This window comes from Leguminivora glycinivorella, chromosome 8 (assembly GCF_023078275.1).
Source record: "Leguminivora glycinivorella isolate SPB_JAAS2020 chromosome 8, LegGlyc_1.1, whole genome shotgun sequence".
NCBI classification, from domain to species: domain Eukaryota; kingdom Metazoa; phylum Arthropoda; class Insecta; order Lepidoptera; family Tortricidae; genus Leguminivora; species Leguminivora glycinivorella.
Genome location: NC_062978.1, coordinates 5,449,667 through 5,464,412, shown reverse-complemented (window position 1 = coordinate 5,464,412; position 14,746 = coordinate 5,449,667). Strand labels below are relative to the sequence as shown.

Below are 14,746 nucleotides of genomic sequence, written 5' to 3'. Positions count from 1 at the left end.
GTTACTAACTAGCATAATTATGAGATGAGGAATGTTTTTTTTTAAATGTTAGGGGAAATTCTAACATTTATTTACACTTACCTAATAGGCTGTGCAATCTTGCAGCTAAATCATCAATCTCAGTACTTGCAAGCTTGGAGAAGTCTAATTTTGCAAGATCTCGGTATTTGCGAGATCTCGCAAATCAATATCTACGCTTTTAGCCTTCTACTGTATAAATTGTGTCACTTAATTTCCAACTTGGGTAAATCCATTCTCCTTTAAGGTTGATTATATGAAAAATATAATATTGATCTGAAAGATAATCAACCTTATACCAGAGTGGATTAACACAAGTTTGAAGTTAAGCGACACAATTGAAGTTCAGTTCGAAATATTTGAATTATATCTAGATGCTGGTGTTTATGGTTACCAAGATAAACCAACCATGTAAAATTGAAACTTTTAATTGAAATTGATAATAATTATTACATTTAAAAAAACATGCAAACAAACAATACAAGCTTAAATTGCAACATTTACATATCAGGTACGAATCTTAACCTCATAGGTCTTGCATTCTACTTATGCGTACTTGTACAAGTACAAAATATATTCGAGTTTTGAACTCTTATACAAATAAAACTAGGTTTCAAATTCAAAATCTGAAAAATTGCCCATGGCCTTACGATACATAACACAAATTCGCAAGAAGTAAACATTATTTTACACTAGCACTACTAAAAATCAATACCCGTAGAAATAATTAAAACTAAAGGCTTATTTCTAACTAAAGTAAGTTTAACAATCTCAAAAGATAGTACATAATTGAAGTGTATAGGCGGTAATGTTTCATTGGTAAATTGATAATTTTAGAATTACATTCAATATTTATCACAGCTGGGAAGACGGTTACTTATTACAATATTAATAGTAGTCAAAAAATCAGTACTAATAGTGCTTGTAGGAGGTAGGACATAGCTAATGATATTGATGTGTGGTAGGCTGGTAGGGCACAGCACAGCGGATATCATCTCGCTTGAATGGCTCGCTAGAGCAGGCGCAACTGGGGAAGTACCTCCGCCTTACAGAAGACCGCAGCCAAATAGCACTAGACCCTACTCATAGCGTTGTGTTCCTGACAGTTCCTGCTGTAAGGCTGCCAGAGCTCAATGAGGAGTGTGCTGGCGACGGAAGGACCTATGGAACTAATTTGTAATTGTCCTTTGAGTCGTCGGCAATGCGACGCGACCCCTCCTTGGAACTTGTACACTGTAGTTTCTAATGGGTTGACAACGCGCATGTGACACTTCTTGAGTTGCAGGCGTCCATAGGTTACAGTTAGTTATTTCGGTCACATCTCATGTCGCCCGCCACATACCCTGGAGAATAATTATGACGGGCAAAGTTGAACTCCCCCTCCCCCTACTAATGTGTGTTCAAATTACTGCACCCATGCAATTAAAACTGCACGAGGTCATGCGATGGGCGAGGAACAGATGATTATGGAGGGACCTAGTGTTCAACAGACATGACTTGACATGATGTCACGATCCTCAGCATTGAGGGAACGGCTGAAGAAGGTTCTCCGCTTTCCGACATGGTCGGCTTCGAACTTTCGAGTAGTACTCAAGATAATGACACCATCAGCATCTTACCTCTAAACTTATATATATATAAATATTATACATATATCTAAAAACTATGAGGTGCGTAGCTTGATAAGTGTATGGGAGCCTCGTCTGCCAACAAACCACGAAGTGGTTTGGCAGAAGATATGTAACAGGGTTAAGCTTTACGTTCTGAATAAACGTTTTTTTTTTTACCTTATCACTTTTTCTTCTTCGTCACAAACCTAGATCCTTTAGGGCCCTTGGCTTTGTCCGAGGTGCTAGGTTCCTCGAACCCGTACTTCAGTTTGAGCCTCTCCGTGATCATGAGACCCTTGATCAGCCGCTTCCAGTTGCCGAACACTCTTGCTTCGGTTTTTTCTTTCTCGCGTCTTTCCATTTTTTCTTGATCCTGTAAATCAATGAATGAACTAGTGGAACGGTGCCTAGATAGTTACATTCATGAATGTAACTGGATCGCGGAACGGCAAACAGGGCGGGGCGTGCAGCTGATAACGTTTCAAAATTGTCAATTTCCCTAAATCGAAAACCATTTCGAGATATACGCTTGTAGATAACATAAATAATTTTTTTAATTTTTTTTTTCCGTATTTTTAGTATAAAAAATCTTAAAAATAGTTTAAAGGGGAAGTGACGTCAAATAGCTGATTTAGAGCTGCCACTATAACAAAAAAATCTTCCAGTTGGGATGTCACTTGAGTTTGACAGTGACACTTATCACAGTTCGTAGCAAAGATATTAAAAATGTCATGGCTTGTCTATGGTTCGTAGTCATTCACTATTGGTTGACAGTGACACTTGACAGTCAGACATACCGGACTGTTTAAGCTGACTGTTAAAATTTTTTTTTCGAAATGATTTTGTCATTTTCTTAGGTTATGAAACAACTAGGCTTGTGTCGTTCACGAACTATGAACTGTTAGGAATAAAATCCCATCAATGACCGAAATGAACTGAATCTTTCCGCCGACCGAGAGCGAGAGCTACTTAGCAGAGCACCAAAAAAAGTCAAGTTTTCATATTAAACTTCGGTTACTTACACCCTTACAACCTTTCGGCCCGGAATCTGTTGACTATTCATATCATTTTGACACTATTTGGTCCCATTCGTTCTGATCTTTCCGACCGCAGTGGTCACTGGTCTGTCTGAACTAAATAAGCAAAAGACCTAAAAGAGCGAACTAGTTCGTGGGAGCGATTGAACGAGATCGGAGCGCTCCGATCAACGAACGAAACGGCACAAGCCTAGAAACAACACATGTGACGTCATAAAGCTGTGTCTTGACGTTTGTAACTTACGCTCTTTCTGCTCGAAGTAGTAATAAGAAGGGATTTTCTCATTAAAATAGCAGTTTTTGGAAAAATAAAAAAATACGTATATTTTTTAGTATCGAGTTCTTTCAAACCAAACAATAAAAAGTAGTACTCAAAAATATGAAATGTTGTCAATTGATGCTCATACAAGTATCCTGAGTTCACGCTGCATCGTCTTGTTCGTCTCTGGAGTGCGTTTCCTGAATGCACACTATGTCAATTTTTTGCTCCATCAGGATTCTATGCAAGTAGTCACATTTTGAACGGCTAATGCCTTCGATGTTTAGTTGGCAGATGCGGACTGAAGGTCCAACATCCCTAGTCTGCTTACTTTGTAATTGACATGTATTCTTGTTTTGTAGCATACTGGTGGCATTCGAAATAGGTATAGGTGGAAAATGATTGTCTACAATCGTCTACGCTGCATGGAATAGAATAGGATAGAATAACATTAATTCGTGAACAGTCAAGACTTACTACACATTACAACACAAACAGAAACATAACGTGCATGCCCTGCCGACCCAAACGCTCCGAGTTTCCACTCAGACCATGCATAGGCTGGTTTTCTGGACAACTTCATACAAACTAGTCGTGCGGATTGCTCCGCGCGACACTAAAACCAGCCTTAGGCCGTTTTCACATTATCCGATCCGATATCGAATGTCGGACCGACATCCTTCCTCCGATAAACAATTGCGATAGTGTCGGATGTCGGTCCGATAAAACGCATTGTTCCAAATCAATGAAGTATGATTTTGTATCAAACAATAACAACTGGCGGGGGGTCCGGCATGCCAAAAAATTTCGGAAGCGTCCTGCCAATATCGGCAGTTCGATGGTGCCTCGGACAAAAACTGTTGTAGGAAAGTGCCATCCGCAATTTTTGCGTTTTATATCGTTTTTTAGTAATAGTGATCTATTAAATACATAAATTAAGACCTGGAAGCGCATAAATCTTACATTTTACATCCTTCCCACATCCGATATCGGATCGGATAATGTGAAAACGGCCTTACACTCATAAACTGTAGAATGGTTCATTCCTACCTCGAGCCAGGCCTGCGTGATGATTTCCTCAAACTCCTGGCAGACGACGAAGCCGTCGTACAGCGGGCGCGGCCAGCCGCGGTTGCCGTCGAAACCCGTGAGCGCCGGCGCGCAGTCTATGTTCAACTTGTTGGCCACTTTGTTTAAACCAGGCACTGTAAATAATAAATAAATATTGTAGGACATTCATACACAGATTGAAGAGTCCCACGGTAAGCTCAAGGGCTTGTGTTGTGGTTTCTCAGATCAAATACATGGAAATCATCAATGACTCAAGGACAAATATCCTTTAGGCAACATGCAGGCCTTGAACAGCTCGACGTTGCCGTAAGCGTTGCGAGGCACGACGCCGTTCTCGGCTGCCAGTTACTCTTCTACTTACGCTTGATATGCACGGTGCCTTTAGGCAACATGCAGGCCTTGAACGTCGCCGTAAGTCTCACTATCTATAGGACCTTTTACTGATATACTTACGCTTGATATGCACGGTGCCTTTAGGCAACATGCAGGCCTTGAACAGCTCGACGTTGCCGTAAGCGTTGCGAGGCACGACGCCGTTCTCGGCTGCCAGTTACTCTTCTACTTACGCTTGATATGCACGGTGCCTTTAGGCAACATGGAGGGCTTGAACAGCTCGACGTTGCCGTACGCGTTGTGAGGCACGACGCCGTTCTCGGCTGCCAGTTACTCTTCTACTTACGCTTGATATGCACGGTGCCTTTAGGCAACATGCAGGCCTTGAACAGCTCGACATTGCCGTACGCGTTGCGAGGCACGACTCCGTTCTCGGCTGCCGGCGGCTCGAAGTCTTCCACTTGCCACGACCCGAATGTTTCTAGCGGCTCATCAACGCTTATCACCTTGCGGGCTACCTGCAAACGAATAAAGAATCACAAAATTAAAATTTAGAAAAAACCCGACCGCTACATAAAGGACCGATTTTGATGAAGCATGGCTAAGAACACTCCCAACTAATTCAGCTTTCAAACTTTCATCCGTTCGGGACCATACGATGCCACAGACACAAACAGAGAGACAGACATACAGACACGTCAAACTTATAACACCCCGTCGTTTTCGCGTCGAGGATTAAAAATAAGATGAATAGGTAACTTTAACTGTTAGATAGCAACATTTATTATTTATTTATCTACAAAAAAGTAACACAGAATTACAGTTAACACCAAGGCGCTAAACTCCAAAATAAACAGGATACAAAAAGAAGATACAAACCAAAGAGGATCGAGTATTATAGAGTTACTGTCAAAGTAAAATGTGTATTCACAGCGTGTGACGTCACGGTAAATTCATTTACTTTATATCTTTCTCTTTGACTTATTAAATGGAAATTATGTTTAAACATCACTACTGTCCCTGTTTTTCTTATAATTATGTGGTGCTTTATTTGTGCAGTGTGCACTGCATAAAATATTTTAACTAAGTATAGGAAACTAGCCTATTTGTGGGCGTCGTATAGGTACGCAACGGGCATACAGGGCTCTAATGTCCAGTTTTGGGCATCCGTTTTGGGTTTTGATTGAGCTGCCTCGTTTCTGTAGCGCATCGGGGATATTCGCAGCGGCGCGCGTAGACTATTTCTATACTACCATGCGTGTGCGCCAGCCCCAACCCAACAGCATCCTACAAATGATAGCGGACAGGGGTTGACTGTCCTTATTTAGCGAACTGCGAGGGATTGCATTCCCCAATGAGTGTTGACTGTTGTATTGTTTTAAATTTAAGGTTATGCACTAACCCCTTCGTTTGTAAGTCCTACCACGGAATATATAATAGTACAGTACAGAAGGCTCACTCCTTTGATGTTCACAAAATGCCGCCATTCTAAATTCTTATCTACATTAACAAACGGACCGCACGCGAGCAGCCGACATTGAATTTTATTGCGCCGCGCGAAGGTCGTCACCACAGAATGGACCGCGAACTCGCGGCCCCCGACATGTACTTGTAGCGCGGCGATAGAATCGCGGAGTGAGCCGCCCCTGGTCCTACTAATATTCATTTTTTTTAATTATAAATGGGCTTACTCTTGGACACAGACTAGCCAAAGACGTGGCCTATGATGGAGTGAGCTCGCCCAGAAGATGCCTGTTCACTCTTGATTTCATTGTAACCCACCTTATCCCACCTAGGGTTCGCTTTGACGATCTTGTACGGCTGCTCCCCTTGCCGCACCACTTTGGCCAGCTTGTACCACGTGTGCCTGGAGTGGCAGACGCACACGCTGTCACGTGGGTACACCGCCTCCCCGCGTACGAACCCGAGCGTGGCCGTGTTGGGCGGGTACAGAGCCTCGTACTTCAATAGGTGACGCTTCAACACGTAGAGAGGGTGATTTTTATACCTGAGAACGAATAAAAAATATTAGTTCCCAGAAGCTCGGCGAATTACCACAACCTCCTCTTCTTATCGTGTCCCGCGCCGTGCGGGGCCCCTTCCACAGTGAGATACCCGTGTCCCACCATAAGAAGCCCTTCAACTCAAGGGTAAACACGCATCTTCTGGACGAGCTCACTCCAACGTAGGCCACATCCTTTGGCTAGTCTGTGGCCAAGATTAAGACCACAGAACTTAATTTAGATAGAAGAAACAAATTCATATATTTGTATTGTATAGGGGCCGAGCGTGTCAAATTTTGTACAGAAGTTGATTCTTGCCTGTAATTTTAAATATGTCTCAGGCTCTTGATTGTTCATAATTTTTGTGTTGTTGCAATTGAATATCACGTAACGAGGCATTTTTTATGTTTTGGTTGACTTCAACTTACAAAAATTGACGCCCGAAAGCTGCAAGCTGCGAGTAAAGACGGACAACTCAGTGGATTTCACTGAGTTCATTTGACACGCTAAGTAGATACGTTTGCTTGATCTATGGTATATATGACATCTGTGATTAAGACCATTTATAATAATAAAAAAACACGCTCAGCTTTCTGCGTGTGACACCGTACAGTGACGAAAGTAATGTGGTAATTGAGGCAGTTGTTATTTCAACATCAACTAAAACTAGTATGTAATAATAAACCTAACTCACTCAGCGATACTCGTAGGCAGCGGGGCATCCAACTGCATCCTATCCAGAGCCTCATCTTCTTCTCTATCCCGTGGCGTTCTTGGTCCCTTCCAAGGCGATATAGCCGTGTCCCACCAGACGGGTTCGGCTCGTTGTTTGCTGGTGACGGTGTTCCAGTGAGGCACGTAGCGACGCGTCAGGTCTTTGAGGTAGTTGTTGTTGTCCCAACCGACTACGTAGCACACGGGGTGAGTTGCTCGGCTCTGTAAACATTTTACGATAAGAAACAAGCAGAATCACATGACAAGCCTGCCATCTGGATAATATTTCAGCCGGCCAACAGACAAGATAAACATCTAAGAAGTAAAACTTGGCAACACTCACATAAATCTCATTAGTGCAGTGAACCTGCCCCTTCACCACATCGACAGCTATCCACTGCTCCAACTCCTCGACAAACACTTCGCACCAGACGTCCGTCTTGTCTCTAGGCGCTTCATCGTCTGTGGATAACACGCGCCGATCGATCTTCCGACTGTCACTTGGCTTCGGACTGATCTTGCTCGGTTTGAAATCGTCGTCACTTAAGGCTTCGGGTTCGTAATCGCTATCGCTTTTGGTTTTTGATTTTCCTGTTAAAATAAAGATTCAATTTCACATTTCAAGTTGCAACCAATTTTACTCTGGCACTCACAAATTTTCTCTATGAAAGAAGTTCAGCATATTTTAATTGACCGCTGTTTTCTACTCAGGCGCGAGTAATCAAGTATAAAATTTTAGTATGGTGCATTAATTGAGTCTCTGGCAACCACTTCCCCAAAACTCTAATTTCAAAAACATTTGTATTTAACTCTAATTTAAAAAACATTTAAAACAAACCTTTTACAGATTTCTTCTTTACCGCTTTATTCTTTAGTGACTCTTCCATCCTCACAGCATTCTTAGGAGATATCTTTGTTTTTCTTCCTCTCAGCTCATCGTCCATGTCTTTAAGTGTTTTCTTAGTTTTTTTAGGATCAGTCTTGGTTGGTGTTTTTTCACTGTCATTTAAATACTTACTAGTTTCAGAAGTGCCTGCACTTTTTGATCTACTCTTTGTGTTGTTATTAATAGAGTCTTTAGCATTTAGCACGTTTTTTACGTCGGCAGTTTTAGATCGGCTCCTTGTTGTAAATTTGCTCTGTGCAGTATTGCTATTACTTGCAACTAACGTGCTACCAGTTTCAGAAATTTCAGCATTTTTTGATCTAGTCTTTGTGTTTGTATCACGAGAATCTTTAGCATTTTGCACATTATTTACATCTGCAGTTTTAGATCTGCTCCTTGTAGCAGATTTGTTCTGTGCAGTATTACTTTCAAATATTGTGCTACTAGAGTCAGAAGTGCCAGCACTCTTTGATCTAGTCTTAGTATTTTTATTAACAGGATCTTTAGCATTTTGAATGTTACTTACGTCTGCAGTTTTAGATCTGCTCCTTGTAGTAGATTTGTTCTTTGCAGTATTACTTTTAAATATTGTGCTACTAGAGTCAGAAGTGCCAGCACTCTTTGATCTAGTCTTAGTATTTTTATTAACAGGATCTTTAGCATTTTGAATGTTTATTACGTCTGCAGTTTTAGATCTGCTCCTTGTAGTAGATTTGTTCTTTGCAGTATTACTTTCAAATATTGTGCCACAAGAGTCAGAAGTGCCAGCACTCTTTGATCTAGTCTTAGTATTTTTATTAACAGGATCTTTAGCATTTTGAATGTTTCTTACGTTTGCAGTTTTAGATCTGCTCCTTGTAGTAGATTTGTTCTTTGCAGTATTACTTTCAAATATTGTGCTACTAGAGTCAGAAGTGCCAGCACTCTTTGATCTAGTCTTAGTAATTTTATTAACATGATCTTTAGCAATTTGAACGGTTCTTAAGTTTGCAGTTTTAGATCGGCTCCTTGTAGCAGATTTGCTCTGTGCAGTATTACTTTCAATGAAGGTGGTACCAGTTTCAGTAGTGTCAGCATTTTTTGATCTAGTCTTTGTATTTGTATCAACAAAAGCTTTAACATTTTGCACGTTCTTTACGTCTACAGGTTTAGATCGGCTCCTTGTAGCTGATTTGTTCTGTGCAGTATTACTTTTAACGAATGTGCTACTAGAGTCAGAAGTGCCAGCACTTTTGATCTAGTCTTAGTGTTATTATTAATAGAATCTTTAGCGTTTTGCATGTTTTTTACGTCTGCATTTTTAGATCTGCTCCTTGTAGTACATTTGCTCAGTTCAGCACTGCTATTACTTTCGAAGACTGCCTTGTTTTTTTCGTTAGTGACAATAATTTTTGGAGGATCAGATTGTTCTGGAGCTGTTTTCTTTTTATTTGGACTTTCTTGTGAAGAACTTGAAATTTCATGTTTGCTTTCCTTAGGTTCATTTTCTTTATTAGCTTTGCAATGTCTTTTGAAGAAAGCTTCTTAAAAACTGATGAAGCTTTATTACTAGGCTCGACTTTGACCGGTTTTGTGTCCTCAAATTTAGATTTAACTTCACTGACTTTTCTGTTACTCGTCTTTGGTGAAGTTTTATTTTCAGATACAATGTTCAATGGTTCAGAGTTTGAGGGATTGGCGGCACTCCGTCTTGTTCTTTTAGGTGGTGAAACATCCTCATCCATTTCTGTTTGTTCCGTGGCTCTAGGTGCTTGACTTCGTCTAGTTTTACGACTTTTAGCTTCAATATTACCGTCGTCATTGCCATCAACTTGCATAATGTTCGTATCACTAAAATAGCTATCATCCACATCCATGTCACTATCATAATTTCCATCAACTTGTGGTATACTTTCTTTTGACTTTTTCTTCAATGTGCATGTTTTTTTCTGAGCAGATTTATTTGTATCTTCTTTTTTAGGCTCCGCATTTTGCTTTTCATTTTTTTGTTTGGTAGATAAAGAACAGAGTTCAGAACTAGGCGGCCTAATTGGCAATGTTACAAAGTTGAACATGACTCGACACTGTAGACCGAGAGCCCTTAACATGCTGACAAAAATGAAGATCATAAACTTCTTAGTTGAAACTGTTTTGTTCTTAATCTCTTTCAACAAGATATCCTTAAGAGGGGGCGATTTAGGTTTGAATTTGTTCTCATGCTTATCTTGTACTAAAGTCATTTTGTTCTTAAACCATTTAGTGATCTGTTCAACATATTTCACATCAACTCTTTCACCCGGGTAGCATTCTTTCGATGGGACTAGTGTTAATACTGCACTCATTATTTCCTGGTCATTTAAAACTGAGCTTACATAGTTCCGTGGCCCAGCCAGCACAAGACGTGGACCTTATGCATGTACACTTGGTACTCTTTTTTAACCCTGTTCATTTTCCTCCTCATCATCATCTCAACATCTATCTTTTTAGATTTCCTGCGGACAGTATCGGGGAAGTCAACAACCACCTGCAGACCGGATGCTGGAAGTGATTTTGACTCTGAAAATGTTAAAAAGTTACTTTATTTTATGATTACTTTACAAGAAGATATATCACCCGTAACTTTTGGTGGTGCAAGGGAAATTTGAGAGCAAAATACCTATCTTGTGGGCGTTCTCCCACACGACGGACAGATCTTATTGCATATGTGATGCACTTCAGCGTAAACCACAACTCTCACTCTTCTAAAAATAGAGTTGCATGGCACCGCATCAAGAGAGAAACAGTGGCGCAAGACTCGACCAACGCATCACCACGACCCATCTGACAAGAGGGCATGACTGAGAAGAACTTCTCTCAGAGAGCCAGATGGTAGTGCATGTTCATTTCAATGCTTACAATATTTGTTTCTATATTACTACTTTTTTTATCCTAAATAAATAGAAAATTACCTTTTACCTCCTCCCAATCCTCCATTTCGGAGTCACTGACATATTGTTTCTTTTTTCTTTTAGTATTCTTGATTTCTGCAGGCTCTGGAAGTAATTCCTCTCCTTGAGCTAAAAGATCCCTGACATCAAAAGCTCGAGAAGATACAGCTTTGTAGTTAAGAATTGAAGCTTTTGTCTGTTCGACTTTTGTTTTGTGAATTTCCAATTCTTTGAAAGTTTTTTGTGCAATCTCATCACTTTTGTCAGGTATGTTTTCAGACCACACCTAAAAAAATTGTCATCAATTAGGAAGACAATGGATAACTATATGTCTTGGATTGTATTGCTTTACATAGACCAACATTATGGCAAGTATTCAGTTTATATATTTAATGTAAAATGCTTACGTCTTGATACTCCATTTTAGTTTCATGGTCGCTGTCTGTATCATCAAATGACGGGAAAGTAGTGTTGGCAGGTACACTTGGTGGTTTTCTGGGAGATTCATCTTCACTGCTGTCTGCAAGATTCGAAATTATCAAGATAATTATGTTTTGTGGTATTATCCGAAAATTATCATGTGTGTAAGAAATTCAATTGTCACATTTTTATAAAAATGAAAACTATGTATGTAAGTACATTTAATAACTAATTCATCAAATTCTAACACAATAAATAAAATTATATTTTATGGAATTTAATACCCAACAAAAATAACAACATTAATTACGTATAAATTGAGCAAACCTCAGTTTCCGTCAGACATTTTCATAATTTAAATTAAGTTGATGAAAGTTTTTGTGGTGTGACTTGAACCATTGATAGATGTTTCCGAGAATACCTATTAAAGTTATGAAATAAAAAAAAAGTCTTAATAATTCCATCTTATAAAAATTGTCAGTTTCCTTGGGGATGTTACCAGTAACATTGGGAACTTACTGGTAACATTTCCAAACGGCATTAAACGTAGCTTGCACACGCTGACTGAGCAGCTCATTGACGGCCACTATCAAGCATGCATGAGCTTTGCAAGCAAAAGTGCATGCATCAGCATGGATGTTTTCTGCAAGAGGAAACTGATCACGACGTTGTCACCAGAGGCAACTGATCAACTTTACAATACTTTGGGCCAGTTGCATCAACCACATTTGACAGACACATCATCGTCACGCAGTAGACGTCTATGGAACTTCCCATACAGTAAAATTTAACCAACGCTTTAACAGTGACAGACGGTTTGATGCAGAGCCAATAAGGACCAATTATTATTTTATTATCAAAAGGAGAAAGTGGAGAAACCCTCAAAATATGTCAACTAACCACTCTCTGAAAGATTGAGGAAAGAAGGCAACAGTTTATCAGCATCAGTTAAATCCTTCACTGAGAAAGCTTTTGTGGAAGAATTTTCACCCAAATCTTCCTGGGATTCATCGAGAATCTTTTGAATAAAGTTTTTCGCGAATTGCGGCCTTCTTCGCGGTGCTGATTTTGTGGCTTTACTGCTTTTCGATTCTTTGTCTTCAAATTCTTCTCCCGAAGAGACGGCTTGTTCCTCGTCTTCGGAGCTGGAGACGTCGGATATTTTGGCATCGGACCCCGAGTCGCTAAAATCCCCGGATTCCTCAGGCTCGCTATCGTTTTCATCTTTATAAACGGTTTTGATTACTTTTTTGCGAGTTTGCATATTTTTTAACAAAACACAGTAAACACTAACACTATACGAAGTTACACTTAAAGACCAATCAATCCAATCATTCAACAAAAAATAACCATTTATAGTATTCCGGCAAGTCGCAACATGCTTGTTTGTTTGACCTTGATGGTGATGAACATGATATAATAGAGCCAATGAAATGAAATAGGAAAATAGAGCGCGCGATTATTTTGAAGCCGCTGTCAAATATGACATTTGATGTTCCTACATAGATTGCTAGTGTAAATAAACAATTTAATACAAGTTCTTGCACACTACGCTAATAACTTGCGCAAGCGCAAGTTGTGACACGTTCTTTGTTTTCATAAACTGAGTAGCTAATGGACGCAGTTTCATAAAGGCTAGCGTCCACTAGGCTGGTCAAGCCGAGTTGAGTTGAATCCCAATAACGTCGTAACTTGAGCTGAATGTAAGCACTGTAGATGTGCAAGAGCCATCATTAAATAAGATTGTCTATTTACAATAAACCCTACAAATATGGTCAAAGACAATTACTAGTGATTGGAAGTGTCGATAAAATGATGTATTAACGATAATTTCGCTGCTGATGTCATCAGAGGATTTTCAATTTTACGTCACACAATATCTATGTTAAAACCAAAATTTAATTCGTTTTCGTCACATTGCAAATGTCAAAAAACAATCCTGTGAAAAAGGCTAGTTCAGTATTTATTTTATAGTACCTAGCATTAACATTAATACAACAACAAATATCAAAATATAGGTACTGATAGTTAAATATTTATTGTAAAGGAAGCATAAAGGAAGGGTAGAAAATAAAACGTTTTAACACACTTTTATTGGTCGACCTGTATGTAACTATGTAATGGAATGAAATGGAATGGAGGCAACTAATTCAACCATCTTCCAAGGATCGTAGGGTAATGAAAAATGGCAGCTGAATGTAGTTCTGATGACAATACAACAATATGGTACTGTCGAACTAATCTGATGATAAAGCCGGAAGATATGAGCTTCAGGGCCACTCTTGGCAAATAAGGGGTTAAAAGAAAACGAAACTGTGGCATTGAAGTGACAGGTTGCCAGCCTCTCGCCCACACCACAATTTAACCCATATCCCATAGTCGCCTTCTACGACCCCCACGGGAAGAAAGGGGGTGGTGAAATTCTTAACCCGTCACCACACAGGCAATATAACTAAATAAATGTTACTGTTCTGAACTTAAATGCATGCTGTTCTTATAAAAATACCAAAGTCAGTATAAGTGTGCCATTCAGATTTGAGGAGTTTGGTTCTGACCATCATCTGCAGTTCCACTGCACCAAATGTCACTATTCTGGACGTAAGTGCATGCTGTTCTTATAAAAATACCAAAGTCACTATAAGCGTGCCGTTCAGATTTGAGGAGTTCCGTTCTGACCATCATCAGCAGTCTGCTGCACAAAATGTCACTGTTCCGTACGTAAATACATGCTGTTCCTTAAAAAACACAAAAATTACCATATGTGTGCCTTTCAGATTTGAGGAGTTCCTTCGATTTCTCCAGGATTCCATCATCAGAACTGGGTCCTGAGAAAAATGGGACCAATCTGTATGCATATATATACATTCAATCAAAAAAAAAATTTCAAAATCGGTCCAGTAACGACGAAGATATCGTGGAACAAACATAAAAAAAAAACAGACGAATTGAGAACCGTCGTTCCTTGAGAGATTTGAGGCGGCGGTTAATTACAATTACTGATGAAAATCGTTTTAGAAATGATATGTTTCTGTGGTTTTTTGATTGATTTCAACACTTTGTGAGTTTATTTAAGTGTATAATAACATTTTAGTGATGGTTAATGTGTAATTCCAGAGAAAAGTGAGATAATGTTTTCCAGCACGGGAAGCATGGTCGTGCGATAGACGATAAAATATCAGGCCGTCCCTATCGCACTTACAAATAGTGCGATAGGGACGGCCTGCTACTTTATCGTCTATCGCGCGACCATGCTTCCCGTGCAGCAGTGTTTGTTTACTATATTGGACAAGTAAGCCTGTATAGGGTATAGCAATGTATGCACAAACACCCACCAACACGTGCCCACCAAACACCAAATGTCTAGAGCTCCTGGTCGTGAAATGTCAAATATGACAGCACCATGACAGCACTGACACTGACAGCGTCAAAATAATTGCGCGCTTGCTTCATTCACTATGCACTATTCACTAGGGATCCCGAGATTTCATA

General features: G+C 39.8%; 1 protein-coding gene across 1 annotated transcript; it reads right to left on the bottom strand.

Moving 5' to 3' along the window:
- Window positions 1-436: 436 nt before the first annotated feature.
- Window positions 437-12,578, bottom strand: LOC125228670 (DNA repair protein complementing XP-C cells homolog). The gene is made up of 11 exons (XM_048133324.1): window positions 12,158-12,578; window positions 11,245-11,357; window positions 10,859-11,123; window positions 10,283-10,466; window positions 7,884-8,044; window positions 7,389-7,636; window positions 7,026-7,267; window positions 6,111-6,336; window positions 4,675-4,846; window positions 3,975-4,129; window positions 437-2,001 (listed from the first exon to the last, which is right to left on the bottom strand). The coding sequence occupies exons 1-11, from the start codon at window positions 12,519-12,521 to the stop codon at window positions 1,810-1,812; spliced, it is 2,322 nt and encodes a 773-aa protein (XP_047989281.1). The 5' UTR covers window positions 12,522-12,578; the 3' UTR covers window positions 437-1,809.
- Window positions 12,579-14,746: the final 2,168 nt, after the last annotated feature.